The following is a 22,627-nucleotide window of genomic DNA, read 5'->3' as shown; positions in this document are numbered from 1 at the left end:
ACTGGCAACCAATGCAATCTCTTAAAGTGTGCATGAATTGGGTTGCATTTCCAGATATTTAGGAGGAGCAAGACTGTGGCATTCTGCACCAGCTGGAGTCCCTAAAGTTGATACAGAAGAGCTGGGCCAAAATTCACGGCCCCAAGAAAGGGGAGGGATGCTGAAGACTAGAATTTCAGTTTTGCTGGTATTGCCCCGGAGATTACTCCATCGCAGCCTCTGAAATATTGCTGACAGACACGCTTCAAATCTGTTCTGTGCATTGGAAATATTACTGTTCCAGGTAAGAAGGACCAGCATGTCATCAGCATAGGATGCCACCTGTATGACAAAGGATTCTACCAGGACTGTCAAAGGAGTCATATAGGCAATAAACTACGCTGGGCTTGGGTCTGAGCCCTAGAGAACACCACATTTTAGAGGTTTGAAATTGGATGTAAAAGGCGGCATTCATACTGATTGACATCTGTTTGAAAGAAACAAGCCAAACCAGTCCCCCATGCCCCACAGATGTTGCAGGAAGATAGGGTGGGAAACCGTTTCAAATGCCGCTGTTCGATCTAGAAGCAATAAGGCAACTTACTTCCCACTTTGGTTTTCTACTTCCCCTTGTCCCCTGCCAGGGTGATGATGTCAGAGATCTCCACCACAGTAGATTCAGTGCTGTATCCCAGACGGAAGCCTGATGGCGATGGCTGCAGCAACTGGTTGGAGTCCAAATACTTGGATAATTGAGCACTGATCAGTGTCTCAAGAATCTTTGAGAAAGCCAGCAGTAGTGAAATAAGTCTGTAGTTGGCGAGGATAGTCTAATTGGTGGAATCTTTCTAAATTTTTCTCCGTCATATAAGCATCCTCTGGACAAGCCATGGAATCAAGGACTGGCAGTATTAGAACATTTCTCTTTTTATGAAGAGATTGCACAGGGGAAAGCTAATAAAGGCTTGGATGCAGGAGTTGATTTTAAAGACCGCCATGGAAGCTTCTGTCCTAGATGGTGTCTAACAAACTTCAGCCCCCAAAGATGCTAAAGTACAATTTGGAATTACAGCACAGATCTCAGCATAGCTTTTGCCTACCAACTCTCTAGACAATCGATCTGCTGCCCCTGGATTCTGTTACTTGGTACCTATGCTCACATGACTTTCCAAGCAAGGCTCAATTGAACCAATATGATTTTCAACCAACGCAAATAAACATACTCCTACGTTTGGTCGTATAATGTAGAAGTCGTTGCATGACAAGGGACAGCTCAATGAGTTGAGCACTCCCCTCTTGAACAAAGTGGTGGTTCGCAGTTTACAAGTTTGAATCCTAACAAAGCAGAACGATTTCCATCCTCCTTAGAGTCGGTAAAAAGTGGTTTGATGTGCTACAAAAAAAAGCGGTTATTCGTGTTACTATCTGTGTTATTCCCATATGTAAAGTCACCAAAAGAAATTTTTCAATAAGTTTGCCATTGGAATGCTTGAGATGAGTCTTAACTGTGACTAATCTGGGATAAAGCTTAGGGTGCCAACTGCTCAGAACACTGTAATGAGGTCTTGGTTAAGGATTGTTGGTTGACCAGGGTGTACATCAAACAGATGCATTTGAGAGACCAGGTTGCTCTTTCTAAGACAGAGATTACTAGTGGAACTTTATGTCCCAATATATTTCTTGCTCACATTTCGAGCTAAACAGTCATATCAAAATTAAAGGTTACAGATGGAACTGGTTGGCCCTAAATAAGAAAGTGATGGGAAACCCAGATTCACGGAAGCACCTTCAGCCTGCCATCCATAAACGCACAACTGAACCAATACAAGCCTCCATTGATAATTTCCATCACCACGTCACGTATTCTACCTGCAAACCGATACTATTCTGGTTGTCATTTAATGCTCAGGTTACTTCATACCTCATCTGGTGTCTTCTGACTTAGGTAGTAAGCTCGTTTCATCTTTTCTTCTGTGTAAAGTTCAGGGGTCATTCTGGATTTCTCCTTTCCTGGATTGTTCAGGCTGCGAGGGAGAAAGGATACGTCAATTGGTGCTCTATAAGGACATATGCAACACTTCCTTCTCAAATCAACATCATCGTGTTCAAGGGAAGCTCAATGCCTCAAGTAAGCCTCCCATTAAGCGTCACCCTTCAGTAAAGACCAGACTACCACCTGAAAGCCTTATTGAGAAATGAGACCAGCACATTCCAATTGCGTATATTCTGACATCAGCATATGTTACACCTTGGAAAGCATCATCTTTCAGTAAAGTGGGCATGGGTACTTTGCCAGGGAAAGGTCCCTACCGGCCTTGCTTTCAGGTACTCAAGCTACATACATATCCCTATAATTCAAAAGAACAGTTTGTGTACATTACATCCACAAACTCTGAAAGCATACTAAACAAGTATTTGCAGTGCAAAAGGTATCGCAGTTACGAGAGTTTCAGCTATTGGCATTGTAAATAACTGCCTTTTATTTAGGTTTTAAAAATAAAAAAGGCATTATTATTTGCTATGTCAATAGCTCAAACTTGTGTATATGCGAGACCTATTGCACTGAAAATGCTTGTTTTAGCATGAAATTGCGTAAATTGAAGATGTTTGTAATGGTTTTTATTAACTGCACAATTTGTACTTACTTACTATGGAAGAATGCTCAGTAGTGTGCTTTACTGCAGTAGAAGCAGTCATCAATTGCCCTCATGAGCCAAGTCAGACCTTCCTTTCCAAGTCCTGCAACATGCCTGCTTTAGCTAACGAAAAGGAAGCCTCATTATTCCCCTGATGCCCAACACTCAGTGCTCTACTGATACACAACACACAGCGCTCCAATGAGCCATATCACCCAAGGATTTTGTTAGGTGTGCATCACCGTGTGCTGCCCTGGCACACAGCACCATATGTGTCCTCTGCGTCCACCCCTGCAAACCCTCACCTTTGCACTCCACCCTGTGCCCCCCATACATATGCTTCTTTTTTTTCGCTGGAGAGTGTAATTTTTACATCTTCTGGTCTGTGCACATTGCTTAGGGCTACAAGAGTTTAAAAACTGGAACATTACATAAACACATAAGCAGCACTGTAGTTTTGAATAGAACCAAAGTGCACAGAATAATGTAACTGGTGGTGAGCATGAACATAGGAAACAGGCAACGATGCACAAATGGGTCTTAAGCGCAACATTTATATACAGTACCATCTGGGATAAGTACATTTTTCTACTTTATGTATGCTGACATATTCTTTGAAGTTACACTCAGTGCTAAATTTCAGCCTGCACTAACATTGGGTGTTCACCAGTTCTCATTTTTGGGGCTCTGGACTGACTTTTCAGCATAAGACTTTGATCCAAAGTAAGAGAAACAAAGGCAGAAAGAGGAGACATAAGGGCGAAGAGAAAGATAGTGAAGAGGGACAAAGAGAGAAAGTAGACTACAAAAAGGACCTGACAGAAAAAGAGAGGAGAAAAGATGGAATAAAAAGGTATGAGGCGGAGTTAAAGCTAGGCAGCCTCTGTATTCGACGACCCTGCCATGTGATACCCTGGATAGCTGGCTCCAAAGAAAAACTTTCAGCTCTTGCCCTCTTTTCCACATCTATTTCATCTTATCAATCAACCAATCAAGAAACAAAACCTACAGTGCTCACATACGCCTATACTTGCTACAAAGCTACCATAGAGGTAAAACATCTGGAAACAACCTCCTGAGGCTGAGCAATGGACAACAGTGCATTGCAGCAGAATGAAATAAACCACAGCGCGCGTGGACATAGCGCTCCACAGAGGTCCATATCCGGATGCCGCGGAGTGCTAGCCAATATAATCCATCACCAGGCAATTCCTTAGTCTACTCCATCCTTGCCAGCTGCTATCCGATACGACTCATCTTTAAAAGGTAAAATCACAGCCAAATACAAGGTCAACAGACCACCTCGACTCCGGCCAACGAGGATCCCAGAATCGTAAAGGATATGAAAGCGCTTTGTGATCATACTAATAATGGGAATGCGCTACACAAATGCGCTTAACATAACACACCAGCTTAAAAAAAACCATTTTGTAGTGCCAAACTGATCAAAGGCAGCCACACAGATAGCCACATACAAGCCCTTCCTGGTGTCAATCTGCATGCAACTTCTCCTACACCAGAGCACTGCTGCCCTCCGGAAGTCAGTATGTAGTCTCAGGACGACCCATTTACTTCCATCGGGATGTTACTCATTACTGTCGAGGGCCCTTACGACCCACTCCTCACTGCAAAGCATAAACATTACTCCTCTTTGACCGATCTGTCAAGGGTGCAGCTAACATGATTTTGCACCACACAGAGTGAACGGCCTGTGATTTAACCAATGCGACCGACAATCACTTACCACGAGCCTGCCACTCTGAGGGAGGTGCCTTCTGGCTTAACACTGGGGTGAGTGCATGGGCAGGAGGCTAGAGAAGCAATGGTCTCTCTGCACTGCTACCCTTGGCTGAAGGGGGGTCGGGACTCTTTAACTCAGTTCTACACATACAGCTACGTGATTTGCAGCACAATCAACCGGGGTCACAGCCCAGAAACTTTGGACTGGTACAAAAAACGTGCCAGTTCACTGGCTTGTGAAATACAGAAAATTCACACGAATACAGTATAAGGAGCAAACTGGTTTCACACTATCTCTGATGTTGCTATTTTAAGAAGTAGACGGAAAAAAAGGAAAATGCTACTAACCAGTATGCATCTGTTCTTGGCATGTAGAGCTGCAGAGTTACACACTATACATAGATGACCATCTAGTGTTGGGCCCGGATGTTTGCAGTTTGTTTTGTTGTAGAAAAGTCTTTGGAAGTCACGGGATAGGTGACTCCTCCTTTGGATGATACTGCGCATGGGCATCGGCTCCATTCCCAGATTGTTTTTCGCCATTAGGGAAGTGATGGGGCTGTACAAGAGGTAGTGATGTCCATGTGATTTGTATCTAATTAAGATAATATTGGAACAGTAAAAGGTAGCTGGGGAGGGGAGTGGGCGTGTGTAACTCTGCAGCTCTACATGCCAAGAACAGATGCATACTGGTAAGTAGTATTTTCAGTTCGAGGCATATCAGTAGCAGATTACACACTATGCATAGATTGTATAGCAGTTTCCACACCTAGCGGCGACCGCCAGTATCTGTTGCAGTTGTTTGAAACAGTGTTTTTAGTACAGCCTGGCCCACAAGGGCTTGTTGTTTAGTTTGCACATCTACACAGTAATGCTTTGTGAACGTGTGCGGTGTAAGCCATGTAGCTGCTCTGCATATGTCATCTAGGGGAATGTTCCGTATGAATGCCATTGGAGCCCCTATTTTTCTTGTTGAATGGGCTTTTGGAGGAATTGTTAACGTACGTTTGGCTTTCTGGTAACATATTTGTATGCATTTAACAATCCATCTGGCGATCCCTGATTTTGATATGGGGTTGCCTTTATGTGGCGATGAAAAAGACACAAAAAGTTGTTTTGTTTTAGGAAAAGTTTGTGTCCTTTCGATATAGTACAGTAATGCTCTTTTGACATCTAAGGTGTGTAGAGCTCTTTCTGCGACAGTTTGAGGCTGCGAGAAAAATACGAGCAGCTCAACTGATTGATTTTGATGGAATGGTGAAATGACTTTAGGAAGGAATTTAGGATCAGTACGAAGAACCACTTTATTATGATGCATTTGCAAAAAAGGTTCATGAATGGTAAATGCTTGTAGTTCACTAACCTTTCTGAGAAGTAATTGCTACAAGGAAAGCTACTTTCCATGTTAGGAATTGCAATTCACATGTATGTAAGGGTTCAAAGGAGGACCCATTAATCTTGTAAGAACAATGTTCAGGTTCCACACTGGTGCCGGTGGCGTTCTGGGAGGAATTATTCTTTTGAGTCCTTCCATGAAAGCTGTAGTCTGATAGACGTATAGTCTAAATTACACTTTTGAAGGTGTAATAGATATCCTATGATGTGTTGAATAGACACGTCTAAGGGATTTATTTGGTTGTTTTGGCAGTATATGACAAAGCGTTTCCACTTAGCAGCATAACATGCTCTAGTAGTGGGACCTCTAGCTTCTTTAATAATGTTCATGCATTCTGGAGGAAGGTTGAGGTAACCAAACTATGACCTCAGGAGGCAGATCGCTAGGTTGAGCAGAGCTGGGTCCGGGTGTCTGATCTCTCCATGGTTCTGTGTTAATAGGCGTGGAGATAGGTTTTGTTTTTGGTGTGGTACTACAGACATCTGCAACAGCTTGGTGTACCACGGTTGTCTGGCCCAAGTTGGAGCGACTAGAATGAGCGTCAGGGAATGTTGTTGTAGTTTGCGTACCACTAACGGAAGTAGTGGGAGAGGAGGAAAAGCGTATGCAAATAGTTTTGACCAGTTCATCCATATCGCATTGCCTTTGAACAATGGATGTGGGTATCTGGCGGCAAAGTTTGGGCATTTTTGCGTTTTCGTGGGTGGCAGAGGTCTATCTGAGGTTGTCCCCACTTTTGAAAGAACGGATGAGATGAGACGTGGTGAGGCTCATAGTGAATCCCAAGTCGCGAAGTACCTGAACTGTTTAGTGAGTGTGGTGTATGCAGTTGTGTTGTGACCTGGCTTTTATTAGCCAGTCGTCCAAATAAGGCAAGACGTGAGTGTGTTGTCTTCTTAAATGAGCTGCGACTACTGCCAGACACTTAATGAAGACTCTGGGTGCTGTAGTAACCCAGAACGGAAGAACTTTGAATTGGTAATGTTGTCCATCCACCACGAACCCGAGATATTTCCTGTGCGCCGCGTGAATGGGGATATGGAAGTAGGCGTCCTTTAAATCCAGATTGGAAAGAAAGTTGACTTGTTGAAGCAATAGGAGCACCTGTTGCAGGGTGACCATGTGAAAGTGGTCTGATTGAATATAGAGGGTTAGCTGTCTGAGATCCAGTATGGGCCTGAGAGAGCCGTCCTTTTTAGGAATCAAAACATATAGGGAGTACACTCCTGTCCCTTGATGATATAATGGGACTGGTTCTATCGCGTGTTTTTCTAAGAGAAAGAGAACCTTTCGTTTTAATATGGTGAGATGTACTGGTGACATCGCACGTTCTCTTGTAAGGATAGTTGGGGGAGTGTAGTTAAGTTACAGGCAATAACCATACTGGATAATTTGTAGTACCCACTTGTCTGAGGTGATTGATTTCCAGACAGGGAAGAACTGTGCGAGGCGTTCCCCGACAGGTTTGGGATGATCGGGGTAGTGGAAGGAAGTCAATGTATTGGTATTGGCTAGGGAAGTAGGGGTGGAGTACCTCTGTTTCTTCCCTTTTTATTATTTCCTCTTTAGCCTCCTCGAAAATAACCTCTGGAGGATGTAGATTGGTTGTTATTTTTATAAGAGGAGGATTCTCTGATGTTTATGAGACACCCCTGTAAAAGGAGCAGCGAAAGTAACCCCTGTTAGAAGGCAATTGTAAGGCCCTAATGGACTTAGTAGTTTGTGTCTTTCTTAATTTTTTCTAGTGAAGTATCGACTGCTGGCATCACAAGATGATCTGTATCAAAGGGTTGATTAAGTATGGAGGATTGGACCGCTTGCTTGAATCCAGAGATTTGAAGCAAAGCGTGCCTACGAAGCAGTATGCTGGTGTTAATGGCACGAAATGCTGTGTCTGCTACATCCAGTGCACATTTTATAGATGTGTTGGTGATAATCTTACCTTCCTGAATGAGGTTGTTAGCTTTGGTCTTCTACTCATCAGGCAAGTGTTGCATGAGGTTTTCCAACTCATCATAGTGAGCCCTATGTAGCGTGCTAACAGGGCAATAAGCCAATGGTTAGCAGCTTGCGAAGCCACTCGTTTGCCTGAGGCATCAATGAGTTTAGACTCCTTATCAGGAGGAGGGCCGTCGCCTGTAGTTTAAGAGTTAGCTCTATTGCTGGCTTTAGATACAAAAAGAGAGAATCTAAGGGAAACTGGTCTTTTATATATGCAGGGTCTGTAGGAGCGGGCTTGTTTTTTTATCCACTCTAGGTTTGAATATTCTGGCTCTAACTGGGTCTCAGAATACCTCCGCTGTGTGTTTTAATAAGCCCTTGAGCATTGGCAAAGTATTAGTAGACCTTTGTGAGTGCGTAAATGTCTCCACAAGGAAATCCTCTTCTAGAGGGTCTGTATGTAGCTCCACCCCATGATTTTGAGCAGCCCTGTTGATAAGCTGCGCAAAGCCAATGTTGTCAACAGGTGGGGAGGGTCTAGAGGGATACAGGTCAGGGTCATTATTTTGATCTGGATCCTTATTATAATCTGCCCAGGGATCGGTGTCCTGAGGTAAGTATTGTGGTATATCCTGATCTTCATCCTCATCCCCATAATCTTCATATGGGTCAGGTGAAAGTGGAGGTGGTGGTGAATGTGATGGTGTAATCAGTAAATTGGGATTAAGAGGAGGAGAGGGAGGTTTGTAAGGGGGAGAAGGGTTAGTACCCATGTCCTTTTTAGGGCTCGGCCTCCGCCCACGTAAGTGGGAGGAGTTTCGAGATCCTAATGTTAAAGAAGAGAAAAAAAAAGTATCTCCTAGGGCTTTGGCGAGACAAATTCCACACATTCCTTAGTGTGTTATGTCATCTGGCCAGTGATTCGTCTTCGTTGTGGTGTCGTTTTAATAGCCTTGAAGTGATAGGGTAAATGTAGTTTTCGTCCGCCATGTTGGGCATTTTTCGTTCGTGTGCGCGCAAAGAAGTACATTAATTATAATTAGGAGCTGTCAGGGTGCCTCCGTAAGTGAATCCAGATGGCCGGGCGCGTTCACCATTCAGCAGCGCTCAGCGCGCAGCTGCTCCATGCCAGGCCGGGAAAGGGCTTCATTAGTTCAAGAACAAGAGCCTGACGTTCTGTCATGGGCTGTTCTTTTAATCTCAGTTTCATTTTTAGGGCTCGGACTCCTCCCCCTGGGGGAGGAGTTTCGAGATCCTAATGTTATAAGAAAAAAAAGAAGAAGAAGAAGAAGGGCCTTGGTGAGAGGAATTCCACACATTCCTTTGCGTTTTCTGGCATCTGGTCAGTGATTCGTCTTCCCTGTGCTGTGTATGTAGTAGCCTTGAAGTGATAGGCTGTAAGTAATGTACGCGTGCCCGATGTGGCATTTTGTGTGCGAGAACGAGCATGGCAGAGTGATTAATCTTAATTACGAGCTGTCCGAGTGCCCGTGTAATGCAAGCCAGATGATGCGAACGCGTTCACAGCGGTGAGCGCGTTCACTGTTAAATGACGAGAGGCAGCAGGCGAGGCTCACAGAAGATGACTCATACATGCTCGTCTTGGTCGACAGCTGCACAGTCCGTGCCCTGTGACCCCGCTTCGTGATCTTGGAGGCTTGTCAGGCCGCGCCGCCCCCGCTGAGGAGACCCCCGCACCGTCGTGCCAAGGGTCGCGGGCCGCGCCTGCCTGATTGCACACGCCCGCTAGCGTCAAGATCCAAAAGTGCCCCCGATCGCCGGAGTCGCACAAGCCTGTGCCGACCCCCGCTGAAGAAAAAGGAAGTGTTCGTGAAGTCACCCCGGGCTAGGGGCCCGCAACGTTTGTCTTCCCCTTGGTTGCCGCTCCTGCCTGCAAGTGCCAAGGTACTGTTAATATCCCCCGCGGTGCGAGCCGTTCCTTTCACCAGACTCGCACCGCTCTGCTCTGTGTGCCTGCCTGCAGCCGTGAGCGCGCTCCAGCCCCTCCCGCTGGAATCCTTGGAAGTCGCCGAGTGCCCAGAGCCCCCACGGGTGAGTGAAAGCTGAAGGCTTCGTCTGCACTCCCCGTCAGGGACTCCGAGCCTCCCCCTGCCGCCCGCACTGCTCCCGGAGCCCTCCTGCACCGCTGGGCCGGCCCGCCTTTAACTCTGTCCTCGAGCCGAGAGGAAGAGCCGGGGCCGGCACAGGCGTGCTCACGCCCGATGCGTGAGCGTTGGTAGGGCCGGGTCAGTTTCACCGCGAAGAGGCAGGAGAGGCGCTGCCAGGCACGCCGAAGGCCGGGGAGAGTTCCAAAGCCCCAGAACGGAGAGAGGCTTTCGTTTAAAGGGCAAAGACACTGAGAGAACGTTGAGGAAGTGTGGTGCATTAACGCTCCGGCTCTCTGCCCGCGGCACCCTTCGCAATCCTAGTGCCTTAACACTGTTAGTGCAAAATGTTTCAGCCCCTGCATGCTGGGCTTCGATGGTATGTCAGCAACGAGAGATGATGCCATGAACCATATGGAAATTCCTTAATGGGCTTCCTGGCAATGGAATAGTGTTAAGGAGTGTCGAAGCTTTCATTCTCAAAATGGCGACTTGGTACTTCATTCACCGAAGACATTCAGTAAAAATTTGAATTTAAGGACATTGAGAGTGGAGAGAACACTGGAAATGCTACACGTTGGTAGCAGACATCCAGAACTCGCTGCAGAAACAGGCATTGCATGAAGCCAACGTCTTTGGAAACCTTGGCAGTTTTACGATGTTGTGAATTTTTTATGCTTTTCCCTTATAAATATGGGACAATGTGTCTCAGAAGCTAAACTTGGAGAGGCAGTTGCTTAATGTGCTTTTGTGCATTAAAAAACAACTGCAAAGAAAAGCTCTGTGTACAATTTCCATCTTGGCTGTTTCGATCAGGTTGGAAATGATCTTGACCTGTGGCTCATATTTACATGGGCAAAGATGCAATTAAACTGAGGAACTTCTCCAACTTGAATGTCGGAATCCAGACACTTGGCAAAAGTAGCCTGTGTAAAAAAAAAACCACAACTTTTTCCATACCCTTAATTCTGACCCCTCCCAGTGCAGAGGAAACGCCGAAGCTGTGCTTCACAAATATTGACAAATTCAGGTTTGCCCCCACCCCTCTGCATGCATCTTAAAGTTTACGTATAGAATTTATTTGAAATAATGTAATGTTTTTTAAAGAAATACTTACATTGACTAAAAGTTATTCACATATTTTGTAATAACAATATTTGTTTTATTTATATATACTTCTTAACATGAAATAAAATATATTTATGTTTAAAAGAAGGTTTCTACGGAGAGTGTTGCCGTACAACTGTTTGTCCGTGTGAGTGCAGAGTAGTGAGGGCAGAGTAGTGAGGGCAGAGTAGTGAGGGCAGAGTAGTGAGGGCAGAGTAGTGAGGGCAGAGTAGTGAGGGCAGAGTAGTGAGGGCAGAGTAGTGAGTAGAGTAGTGAGTAGAGTAGTGAGTAGAGTAGTGAGTAGAGTAGTGAGTAGAGTAGTGAGTAGAGTAGTGAGTAGTGAGTGCAGAGTAGTGAGTAGTGAGTAGTGAGTAGTGAGTGCAGAGTAGTGAGTAGTGAGTGCAGAGTAGTGAGTAGTGAGTGCAGAGTAGTGAGTAGTGAGTGCAGAGTAGTGAGTAGTGAGTAGAGTAGTGAGTAGTGAGTAGAGTAGTTAGTACAGAGTAGTGAGTAGAGTAGTGAGTGGAGAGTAGTGAGTAGAGTAGTGAGTAGTGAGTGCAGAGTAGTGAGTAGTGAGTAGAGTAGTGAGTAGAGTAGTGAGTTGTGAGTAGAGTAGTGAGTAAAGAAGTGAGTGCAGAGTAGTGAGTAGAGTAGTGAGTAAAGTAGTGAGTGCAGAGTAGTGAGTAGAGTAGTGAGTAGAAAGTAGTGAGTAGAGTAGTGAGTGGAGAGTAGTGAGTAGAGTAGTGAGTAGTGAGTGCAGAGTAGTGAGTAGTGAGTAGTGAGTAGAGAGTAGTGAGCAGTGAGTAGAGAGTAGAGAGTAGTGAGTAGTGAGGAGTAGAGTAGTGAGTAGTGAGTGGCGAGTAGTGAGTAGAGTAGTGAGTAGAGTAGTGAGTAGTGAGTGCAGAGTAGTGAGTAGTGAGGTGAGTAGAGTAGTGAGTAAAGTAGTGAGTGCAGAGTAGTGAGTAGAGTAGTGAGTAGTGAGTGCAGAGTAGTGAGTAGAGTAGTGAGTAGTGAGTGCAGAGTAGTGAGTAGAGTAGTGAGTAGAGTAGTGAGTAGTGAGTGCAGAGTAGTGAGTAGAGTAGTGAGTAGTGAGTAGAGTAGTGAGTAGAGTAGTGAGTAGAGTAGTGAGTAGTGAGTGCAGAGTAGTGAGTAGAGTAGTGAGTGCAGAGTAGTGAGTAGTGAGTAGAGTAGTGAGTGCAGAGTAGTGAGTGCAGAGTAGTGAGTGCAGAGTAGTGAGTAGAGTAGTGAGTAGTGAGTAGAGTAGTGAGTAGAGTAGTGAGTAGAGTAGTGAGTAGTGAGTGCAGAGTAGTGAGTAGAGTAGTGAGTAGAGTAGTGAGTAGAGTAGTGAGTAGAGTAGTGAGTAGAGTAGTGAGTAGAGTAGTGAGTAGTGAGTGCAGAGTAGTGAGTAGAGTAGTGAGTAGAGTAGTGAGTAGAGTAGAGTAGTGAGTAGGACATCACAGGCAGCAGCTGTGCAAGCTTCTTACACTCACAAGGAGACCACAGGCAGCTGAGGTGCAATCTTCTCCCACTCACAAGAACGACATCACAGGCAGCAGCAGTGCAAGCTTCTTACACTCACAAGGAGACCACAGGCAGCAGAGGTGCAAGCTTCTCACACTCACAAGAAGGACATCACAGGCAGTAACGGTGCAATATTCTCACACGGAGATCACTGGCAGTACACACCACATGAACACACTCCATAACACATAGCAACAATACATTGGCATTTACAATGCCATTAGCTCAAACTCAAATAAATCCGAGCCCGATTGCATTTCTAATGCTTGTTTTTTCTGGAATGGTCCGTGGCCGGTGTGAATGGAATTGTTCTCTCGAGTTTATAATGTGTTTCTTTGCAGCAGCTTTTGTTTTCGGAGCTGAGGTAATGAATAGCAAGCTGGCAGGCAGCGCCTTTTAGAACTGTTTGCTTTCTGGGCAGAGTCCTGCAGTGGTGTTGAACTTCAGCATAGTCTGACAGGCTGCTGTATTGTTTGTATTTTCCCATACCGCCGGCGTCAACTTTTTTCCACACACGAATTTCCAACAGTTTTGTTCTCTCTGAATAATGCGCCTTGTTACTTCCTTCAGACAGCAAGCAGAGTTTTAAAGGAATGATTCAAGGAGCCCGTCAGTTGTTGACACAACGAAAGGTGAGGTAACTGTTTGCTTGCAGTTACGGACCTTCGTTTGGGGTTTTTATTGGTATTGTTTTTCCTAATGGGATTGGTGTTTGCGAGAAAATTGACTGCCCACAGCTGCGCTTGTAAGACGCGCCTGGCAAAGCGTGTCACGAGGGCTGCGTGGGGCTGATACAGATGCTCGCGCCCTATCAACATTGGGGACTGTATATTGACCGTCGTGCTGAAAGGCGGAGCAGCAGAAGTAGATTTCCGTTCTTGACTTAAATTCTATTCTTCCGAGCTCTGGGAGAAACCCCGAATGGAATCTAGGTATCCTGCTAGTTTAAAAGAAGGTTTCTACGGAGAGTGTTGCCGTACAACTGTTTGTCCGTGTGAGTGCAGAGTAGTGAGGGCAGAGTAGTGAGGGCAGAGTAGTGAGGGCAGAGTAGTGAGGGCAGAGTAGTGAGGGCAGAGTAGTGAGGGCAGAGTAGTGAGGGCAGAGTAGTGAGTAGAGTAGTGAGTAGAGTAGTGAGTAGAGTAGTGAGTAGAGTAGTGAGTAGAGTAGTGAGTAGAGTAGTGAGTAGTGAGTGCAGAGTAGTGAGTAGTGAGTAGTGAGTAGTGAGTGCAGAGTAGTGAGTAGTGAGTGCAGAGTAGTGAGTAGTGAGTGCAGAGTAGTGAGTAGTGAGTGCAGAGTAGTGAGTAGTGAGTAGAGTAGTGAGTAGTGAGTAGAGTAGTTAGTACAGAGTAGTGAGTAGAGTAGTGAGTGGAGAGTAGTGAGTAGAGTAGTGAGTAGTGAGTGCAGAGTAGTGAGTAGTGAGTAGAGTAGTGAGTAGAGTAGTGAGTTGTGAGTAGAGTAGTGAGTAAAGAAGTGAGTGCAGAGTAGTGAGTAGAGTAGTGAGTAAAGTAGTGAGTGCAGAGTAGTGAGTAGAGTAGTGAGTAGAAAGTAGTGAGTAGAGTAGTGAGTGGAGAGTAGTGAGTAGAGTAGTGAGTAGTGAGTGCAGAGTAGTGAGTAGTGAGTAGTGAGTAGAGAGTAGTGAGCAGTGAGTAGAGAGTAGAGAGTAGTGAGTAGTGAGGAGTAGAGTAGTGAGTAGTGAGTGGCGAGTAGTGAGTAGAGTAGTGAGTAGAGTAGTGAGTAGTGAGTGCAGAGTAGTGAGTAGTGAGGTGAGTAGAGTAGTGAGTAAAGTAGTGAGTGCAGAGTAGTGAGTAGAGTAGTGAGTAGTGAGTGCAGAGTAGTGAGTAGAGTAGTGAGTAGTGAGTGCAGAGTAGTGAGTAGAGTAGTGAGTAGAGTAGTGAGTAGTGAGTGCAGAGTAGTGAGTAGAGTAGTGAGTAGTGAGTAGAGTAGTGAGTAGAGTAGTGAGTAGAGTAGTGAGTAGTGAGTGCAGAGTAGTGAGTAGAGTAGTGAGTGCAGAGTAGTGAGTAGAGTAGTGAGTAGAGTAGTGAGTAGAGTAGTGAGTAGTGAGTGCAGAGTAGTGAGTAGTGAGTAGAGTAGTGAGTAGTGAGTAGAGTAGTGAGTAGAGTAGTGAGTAGAGTAGTGAGTAGAGTAGTGAGTAGAGTAGTGAGTAGAGTAGTGAGTAGAGTAGTGAGTAGAGTAGTGAGTAGAGTAGTGAGTAGAGTAGTGAGTAGTGAGTGCAGAGTAGTGAGTAGAGTAGTGAGTAGTGAGTAGAGTAGTGAGTAGAGTAGTGAGTAGAGTAGTGAGTAGAGTAGTGAGTAGAGTAGTGAGTAGTGAGTGCAGAGTAGTGAGTAGAGTAGTGAGTAGAGTAGTGAGTAGTGAGTGCAGAGTAGTGAGTAGTGAGTAGAGTAGTGAGTAGTGAGTAGAGTAGTGAGTAGAGTAGTGAGGTGAGTAGAGTAGTGAGTAAAGTAGTGAGTGCAGAGTAGTGAGTAGAGTAGTGAGTGCAGAGTAGTGAGTAGAGTAGTGAGTAGAGTAGTGAGTAGTGAGTGCAGAGTAGTGAGTAGAGTAGTGAGTAGAGTAGTGAGTAGTGAGTGCAGAGTAGTGAGTAGAGTAGTGAGTAGTGAGTAGAGTAGTGAGTAGAGTAGTGAGTAGAGTAGTGAGTAGAGTAGTGAGTAGAGTAGTGAGTAGAGTAGTGAGTAGTGAGTGCAGAGTAGTGAGTAGAGTAGTGAGTAGTGAGTAGAGTAGTGAGTGCAGAGTAGTGAGTGCAGAGTAGTGAGTGCAGAGTAGTGAGTAGAGTAGTGAGTAGTGAGTAGAGTAGTGAGTAGAGTAGTGAGTAGAGTAGTGAGTAGTGAGTGCAGAGTAGTGAGTAGAGTAGTGAGTAGAGTAGTGAGTAGAGTAGTGAGTAGAGTAGTGAGTAGAGTAGTGAGTAGAGTAGTGAGTAGTGAGTGCAGAGTAGTGAGTAGAGTAGTGAGTAGAGTAGTGAGTAGAGTAGAGTAGTGAGTAGGACATCACAGGCAGCAGCTGTGCAAGCTTCTTACACTCACAAGGAGACCACAGGCAGCTGAGGTGCAATCTTCTCCCACTCACAAGAACGACATCACAGGCAGCAGCAGTGCAAGCTTCTTACACTCACAAGGAGACCACAGGCAGCAGAGGTGCAAGCTTCTCACACTCACAAGAAGGACATCACAGGCAGTAACGGTGCAATATTCTCACACGGAGATCACTGGCAGTACACACCACATGAACACACTCCATAACACATAGCAACAATACATTGGCATTTACAATGCCATTAGCTCAAACTCAAATAAATCCGAGCCCGATTGCATTTCTAATGCTTGTTTTTTCTGGAATGGTCCGTGGCCGGTGTGAATGGAATTGTTCTCTCGAGTTTATAATGTGTTTCTTTGCAGCAGCTTTTGTTTTCGGAGCTGAGGTAATGAATAGCAAGCTGGCAGGCAGCGCCTTTTAGAACTGTTTGCTTTCTGGGCAGAGTCCTGCAGTGGTGTTGAACTTCAGCATAGTCTGACAGGCTGCTGTATTGTTTGTATTTTCCCATACCGCCGGCGTCAACTTTTTTCCACACACGAATTTCCAACAGTTTTGTTCTCTCTGAATAATGCGCCTTGTTACTTCCTTCAGACAGCAAGCAGAGTTTTAAAGGAATGATTCAAGGAGCCCGTCAGTTGTTGACACAACGAAAGGTGAGGTAACTGTTTGCTTGCAGTTACGGACCTTCGTTTGGGGTTTTTATTGGTATTGTTTTTCCTAATGGGATTGGTGTTTGCGAGAAAATTGACTGCCCACAGCTGCGCTTGTAAGACGCGCCTGGCAAAGCGTGTCACGAGGGCTGCGTGGGGCTGATACAGATGCTCGCGCCCTATCAACATTGGGGACTGTATATTGACCGTCGTGCTGAAAGGCGGAGCAGCAGAAGTAGATTTCCGTTCTTGACTTAAATTCTATTCTTCCGAGCTCTGGGAGAAACCCCGAATGGAATCTAGGTATCCTGCTAGTTGCAGCGTTTGCGCGATGGCAAAAGAGGAAGTGTGCTAAGTTTTATTGTTTTTATTTTTTATAAAGTAAAGAACATTGGTAGGAAAGTTTGTAGAACTCCCCAAGTCTAGCAACTCGGAACACATACTTTGATTATGTCGTTTTTAGAACAGTCTGCCAAAGAATTCATTTCACAACTTGTAAATGCAGTTTGAGAGTTGAGACTGCAGTTTGAGAGTGCAGTTTGAGAGTTGAGAGTGCAGAGTGCAGTTTGAGAGTTGAGAGTGCAGAGTGCAGTTTGAGAGTTGAGAGTGCAGAGTGCAGTTTGAGAGTTCAGAGTTCAGAGTGCAGTTTGAGAGTTCAGAGTGCAGAGTGCAGTTTGAGAGTGCAGAGTGCAGAGTGCAGTTTGAGAGTGCAGAGTGCAGAGTGCAGAGTGCAGAGTGCAGAGTGCAGAGTGCAGAGTGCAGAGTGCAGAGTGCAGAGTGCAGAGTGCAGAGTGCAGAGTGCAGAGTGCAGAGTGCAGAGTGCAGAGTGCAGAGTGCAGAGTGCAGAGTGCAGAGTGCAGAGTGCAGAGTGCAGAGTGCAGAGTGCAGAGTGCAGAGTGCAGAGTGCAGAGTGCAGAGTGCAGAGTGCAGAGTGCAGAATCAGAGTGCAGAATCAGAGTGCAGAATCAGAGTGCAGAATCAGAGTGCAGAATCAGAGTGCAGAATCAGAGTGCAGAATCAGAGTGCAGAATCAGAGTGCAGAATCAGAGTGCAGAATCAGAGTGCAGAATCAGAGTGCAGAATCAGAGTGCAGAATCAGAGTGCAGAATCAGAGTGCAGAATCAGAGTGCAGAATCAGAGTGCAGAATCAGAGTGCAGAATCAGAGTGCAGAATCAGAGTGCAGAATCAGAGTGCAGAATCAGAGTGCAGAATCAGAGTGCAGAATCAGAGTGCAGAATCAGAGTGCAGAATCAGAGTGCAGAATCAGAGTGCAGAATCAGAGTGCAGAATCAGAGTGCAGAATCAGAGTGCAGAATCAGAGTGCAGAATCAGAGTGCAGAATCAGAGTGCAGAATCAGAGTGCAGAATCAGAGTGCAGAATCAGAGTGCAGAATCAGAGTGCAGAATCAGAGTGCAGAATCAGAGTGCAGAATCAGAGTGCAGAATCAGAGTGCAGAATCAGAGTGCAGAATCAGAGTGCAGTGTGAGAGTGCAGTGTGAGAGTGCAGTGTGAGAGTGCAGTGTGAGAGTGCAGTGTGAGAGTGCAGTGTGAGAGTGCAGTGTGAGAGTGCAGTGTGAGAGTGCAGTGTGAGAGTGCAGATTGAGAGTGCAGTGTGAGAGTGCAGTGTGAGAGTGCAGTGTGAGAGTGCAGATTGAGAGTGCAGATTGAGAGTGCAGATTGAGAGTGCAGATTGAGAGTGCAGATTGAGAGTGCAGATTGAGAGTGCAGATTGAGAGTGCAGATTGAGAGTGCAGATTGAGAGTGCAGATTGAGAGTGCAGATTGAAAGTGCAGATTGAAAGTGCAGATTGAGAGTGCAGATTGAGAGTGCAGATTGAGAGTGCAGATTGGAGAAGGTGGAGAAGGAGCGCTCTGAGCTTCGTACACTGCTTGCCAAGAGGAACGAGACTGAAGCAGTAGATCGCCGAACGTTGGAAGTGCCGAAGCGTGAGCGAGAGGAGGGTGAGAGGACGCGCTGACTGCACCGTCTTCACCGGCTTCACCGTCGTCAGCCCTCTGCCTCTCTGCCGGCTGAAAATCTGCCTGCTGAACCCTGCCCCCCCCCCGTGCAGTGAGGTGCGGAGCGCGGGGGTTTGTGAGCGCAGGAGGCCGCCTAAGCTCTAGTCTCCTTAACAGCTGCGCCGGGCAGAAAACCGGGACTGGCCCGGTAGCGGCGGGAGTTGCTGCAAAGCTCTTTGCTGGCGGTTTTGGGCAGCCGGGAGCCCTTGGTAAACCTTGAGAAGGTCTAGAAGGCAGTGGGGGATTGCAACCGTAGTTTGTTTGGGGCGGAGACCTCGCAGAGCCAGCAACAGAAGAACAAAGCAGATTGGATCAGAACTAATGCCGTCCAGACGCTGAGTCTTCGCTCTGCCCCTGTGAGCCTGTCTTCACTTGAACACTTGAACTACCACTGCTAGCGGTACCCGCTGCGCGGGTCCCGCGTCGCCTAAGGGCACTTTCTGACAGCGCTACGACCTGCATTGTGAGTTTTGGGTACTGGGACCTGCAGGGCTGCGAGCGTGTTGTGGGCGCAGGACTCAAAGTCCCAGGAGCGCCCACAACTCCCAATTGACAGCAGCTGGGACGCTCTCCCTGCAGGCTCCTCCCTTTCCTCTTCAGACAGTATATTTTCAACTGCAGAGACCCGCTGCGCAGGAGCGCGCAGGGAGAAGGGCGGGTCCGTCTGAGGCCGAAGTAGGCCGGGCTGGGCCCCCTCTCTTAGATTTTCCCCTCACTATATCTTGTTTATTATTGTTAAATTTCTGTCACAAGGTTGTTTATTCTGTTTATTATATTGTGCTATTTTATTGTTTAATCTATATAGCATTTTCCCTAGTTTAATTATGACGGCAAAAAAACTCCGCTCAGGTCGCATTCTAGTGGGGAGATCTGGATCTAAAACCAAATCGAACCCTTTACGTAATAAAACTTCCTCTTCATTACTTTTGAAAGGCCAATGCCAACTTTTTAATCTCTGGGATAAAGGGAAGGAAAAGGTGGTAGAGCCCGGCCCCTCTAGTGTTACCTTAGAGGATAAAGTTCCTGAGCTAGCAGCAGTTATTAGTATGGATAACTCTACCCCGGGCTTGGTTTCTATCCAGCTTCAGTCCGGTTCTCTCTATTCCGATTCAGTGGAGGCTCTCCCTTTGTTGTCCTCTGGCGCCCAACAGAAACTGGAGCTTCCTTGTGTGATCTTGGGTTGTAATGTTAGGAGTTCTGACAATTCAAGTCTCCCGCAAGTTTCTCAAATGGTAGCTCCTAATTCTTTAGTGAATAATATTTTTTCCTCAGTTGTTGCTTCTAAATCTGCTATCGCAGAGGGCGATTTTACACTCCCTGATATTGATCTAACAGCTCATAAAGGCTTGCAGAGACCCTCTCAGGACACTGTCCATGTTGACCTCAATGTAAATGAAGCTATAACAATTTCGTCTCCCTGTCCTCTTAGTAGTAGTACTCCCTCAAATAAATTGGATTTTTCTTTAGCTCAATTAAACTTTAATTTCTGTTCTGGCCCCAATTTGAATAATTTACCAGTGAGCCCTGCTAGTCCTCATGGGAAGTTAATCTCCAACTCTTTGTCCTCCCTGGAATCTTTAATTTCTTCTATTTTGAGTTTACTTGAAAAATTTGTGGGAGGGTCGGAGTGTATCTTCGATACTGTAACTCAAATCTTAAGAGTTCTTTTACAGACTAAGAGCGGGCCAGTTTCTGACTTTCTTCCAGTGCCAGCTAATCCTGTGGAGATGTTAAACAAAAAAACCCTGGAGGGAAAGTTAATATTAGCTCCAGTCAAAACGCTGCCTGTTCTTGAAGGTCAGAAAATAATTGAACCAGCAGTAACATCGGCTGATGTTAAGGCTCTTAAGGTGGTTTCGGCTGGAGCTAATTGTATAGTTACGAATAATGATGAGATAGAGGTGATACCTGTCTCCCCAGTTATTCAAAATTCGGAAACTCCCTCTCTCTTCCCTATATTTTCATCTCAGTTAAAAAAAGAGGATGATGCTGTTATAACTTCCATCGGAACTTCTGAAATGATAGTTTCTCCAAAACAAAAAAAGAATAGAATAAAAAAGAGAAAACCCACCCGAAGATTTACTAAAAAAAGGCAGAGGAAACTCTTGTTCGAAAAAAATTTGGAACCAATATTAGAAAATTCCGTCTTGACTGAGCAGTCCTCTGTTATCCAGGAAGATAGGATTGTTGCTCCTAAGGCAGTTCTAACGCCCATAGGGTCTGATTTCATAAGTTCCACAAACCCTTTTCACCCTAATATTTTATTACCCCTGGGTATTCCTTGCCCCTCTTCTCTCAATCCCTTAGCAAGACCTTTTCTAGGTTCTCCTACAATTGCAGCTATTCCGTTGGTGCCTACTAGGGAAAAAACAAATGTGGATACATTTTTTCTTGAGTTTTCGCCATTATTTGATACTGAGTTAATTTTAAACAGATCCGCTTTACTTAGCTGTTTTAAAGAGATTGATGGTTTGAAATTAATTCAAACCTCAGATCTGGATGCGGTACTTCTCCTTAATACTCCAGCAGGGAAAACTGCAAGGGTGAAATTTCAGTCTAAAGTGGTGCTAAACCATATTTTGCAGTGGGCTGAGGAGCTCCAAATCAGAGGAATTGATGTTATTCCATATGTTATGGAAAAACAAAGTCAAAATGCACCCTCCAATTTGTCTTCTTCTTTTAATACTAATTTGATGCCTTTTGATTTGTCCTCAGCTAGATCTGAGGACTTAAAAATATGTGTGTCTAAAAACGAAAGACAAGTTCTTTACAAAAATCCCCCCCCGCTTAAACAAACTCTGATGGACGATCATCTTAAATGGAGTTGGCTACCAGGAATTCTGTCTAGTAAATCCTCTTCCTGTTCCAAACCGCCCTCTAATTTTTAACAGCAATTTGAAGTTTATTTCTTGGAACACAGCTGGTTTTAAAGATCATAAGGAAAAACTGCGTTTCTTGCGTTCCCTAGATGCAGATATAATTTGCTTACAAGAAACGTGGGTGGAAGATAATTTAATATTAGAAAAAGAGTACTTTGTCTTAGAAGTTAGCGCAATTCACTCTAGGAGGGGTCATGCGAAGGGCGGATTAGCTTGCCTTTTATCAAATAGAATTAATTGGAACTTTACTCACTATCCTGATCCCGATAAACTGTTCCAGGCAATAACTTTAAAAAATGTATTTAGGGATTGTCCCTGGTTTTGATAAACGCCTATATCCCCCCAAATTGCTGCTTTAATAATGGTTTAACAGCACTCCAATCCTTTATAACTAAAATAATGGATACTTCACCCTCCCCTTATGTATTAGTACTTGGGGACCTGAATTGTAATATATCTAACTGCGGGCTTGACTTGTTTAGAAATAAACTTAGGGAAGAGTCTTTGTTTATACCTCAGGCCCAGTTCCCAGCTAATATTAAATCCAATAAAAGAGGTAAATCTCTTTTGGAGGGTCTACATAACATGGATTGTTTAATAGTAAATGGGAGACTCCCTTCGGATACCCCGGCAGCTTTAACTCATAATTCTAATAAGGGAAACTCTATTATTGATTATGTAATCACAGATTGCGCTTTTTATTCTTCCTTGAAAGATCTTGTGGTCTTAAATACTAATCTCAGTGACCATAATGTGCTGATGCTCTCGGTTTCCCTCAGCCCTCCTATGGCGGATTCTTGGAGCATCGATACGGATATGGTAAATTTTGGTTTACATTCTGGAAAATGTTACTGGAATTCTCGTTCTTATGAGAACTTAGTAACGCTTTTAAACTCTACTATAGAGAATTTATCCTGCTGGGAAGGGAGGGTACTAGTGGGATTTGCAGATTTTTTAGAATCAGTAACTTCATTAGCTAAAAAGAGTTCCCCCGTTAAAAAACCCTTAGTAGTCCCCCAACCGCTTCGGGCATTAAATAAAGAAATAAATAAAATAATAAGGGGGCAATATCTATCTTTTAGGCAGGAAGCTAGTCAGAAATTAGCACTCTTAAAAAGAAGGAGAGCCCGCCTAAAGGCTAGTTTGAAACGAAATAAGGAGGATTCCTTATGGATTCAGCTTAGGGAAGCTGCATACAACGGCAAAGCTAAGTCATTTTGGTCATTAATTGGCAAAGGATGCGGTACTAGGGTCAGCCCCACGCCTATTGCAATTGATGAGCAGATTTGGGTCCAATTTGTTGAGAATTTGTATAGTAATAACAATTTTCATTTAATTAAGGATGTTTCTTACGTTGACTCTCGTATGTATGATTCCCCCTCGGAAAAGGAAATAGAATTTGCCATTAAAAATATGCGCTCCTCTGGTGCGATGGGTCCCGATGAGGTTCCCATCTCTGTTTTAAAACAACAGGCGGAGCTATGGAGCAAAATACTTTTTCCTGTGTTTAAATTCTGTTTTGGTAGTGGAATAGTCCCCCCTTCCTGGAAAGGGAGTATCCTTGTCCCTCTATACAAAAAAGGGGCAAGGGACCTCCCTCAAAATTATCGT

General features: G+C 44.9%; 1 protein-coding gene across 2 annotated transcripts in view; it reads right to left on the bottom strand.

Moving 5' to 3' along the window:
- Nucleotides 1-22,627, bottom strand: part of TTLL4 (tubulin tyrosine ligase like 4) — a 411,567-nt gene that overhangs the window by 57,837 nt on the left and 331,103 nt on the right. For both annotated transcript variants that reach the window (XM_078679201.1, XM_078679202.1), the window contains one exon: nucleotides 1,901-2,003. In XM_078679201.1, coding sequence (XP_078535327.1) covers nucleotides 1,901-2,003 — 103 coding nt within the window. The remainder of the gene's footprint in view (nucleotides 1-1,900; nucleotides 2,004-22,627) is intronic.

The sequence above is a fragment of the Lissotriton helveticus genome, chromosome 3_1 (assembly GCF_964261635.1).
Source record: "Lissotriton helveticus chromosome 3_1, aLisHel1.1, whole genome shotgun sequence".
In the NCBI taxonomy this organism is placed as follows: Eukaryota; Metazoa; Chordata; class Amphibia; order Caudata; family Salamandridae; genus Lissotriton; species Lissotriton helveticus.
The sequence above is the reverse complement of the archived record's forward strand: the minus strand, read 5'-3'. Positions and strand labels throughout refer to the sequence as shown.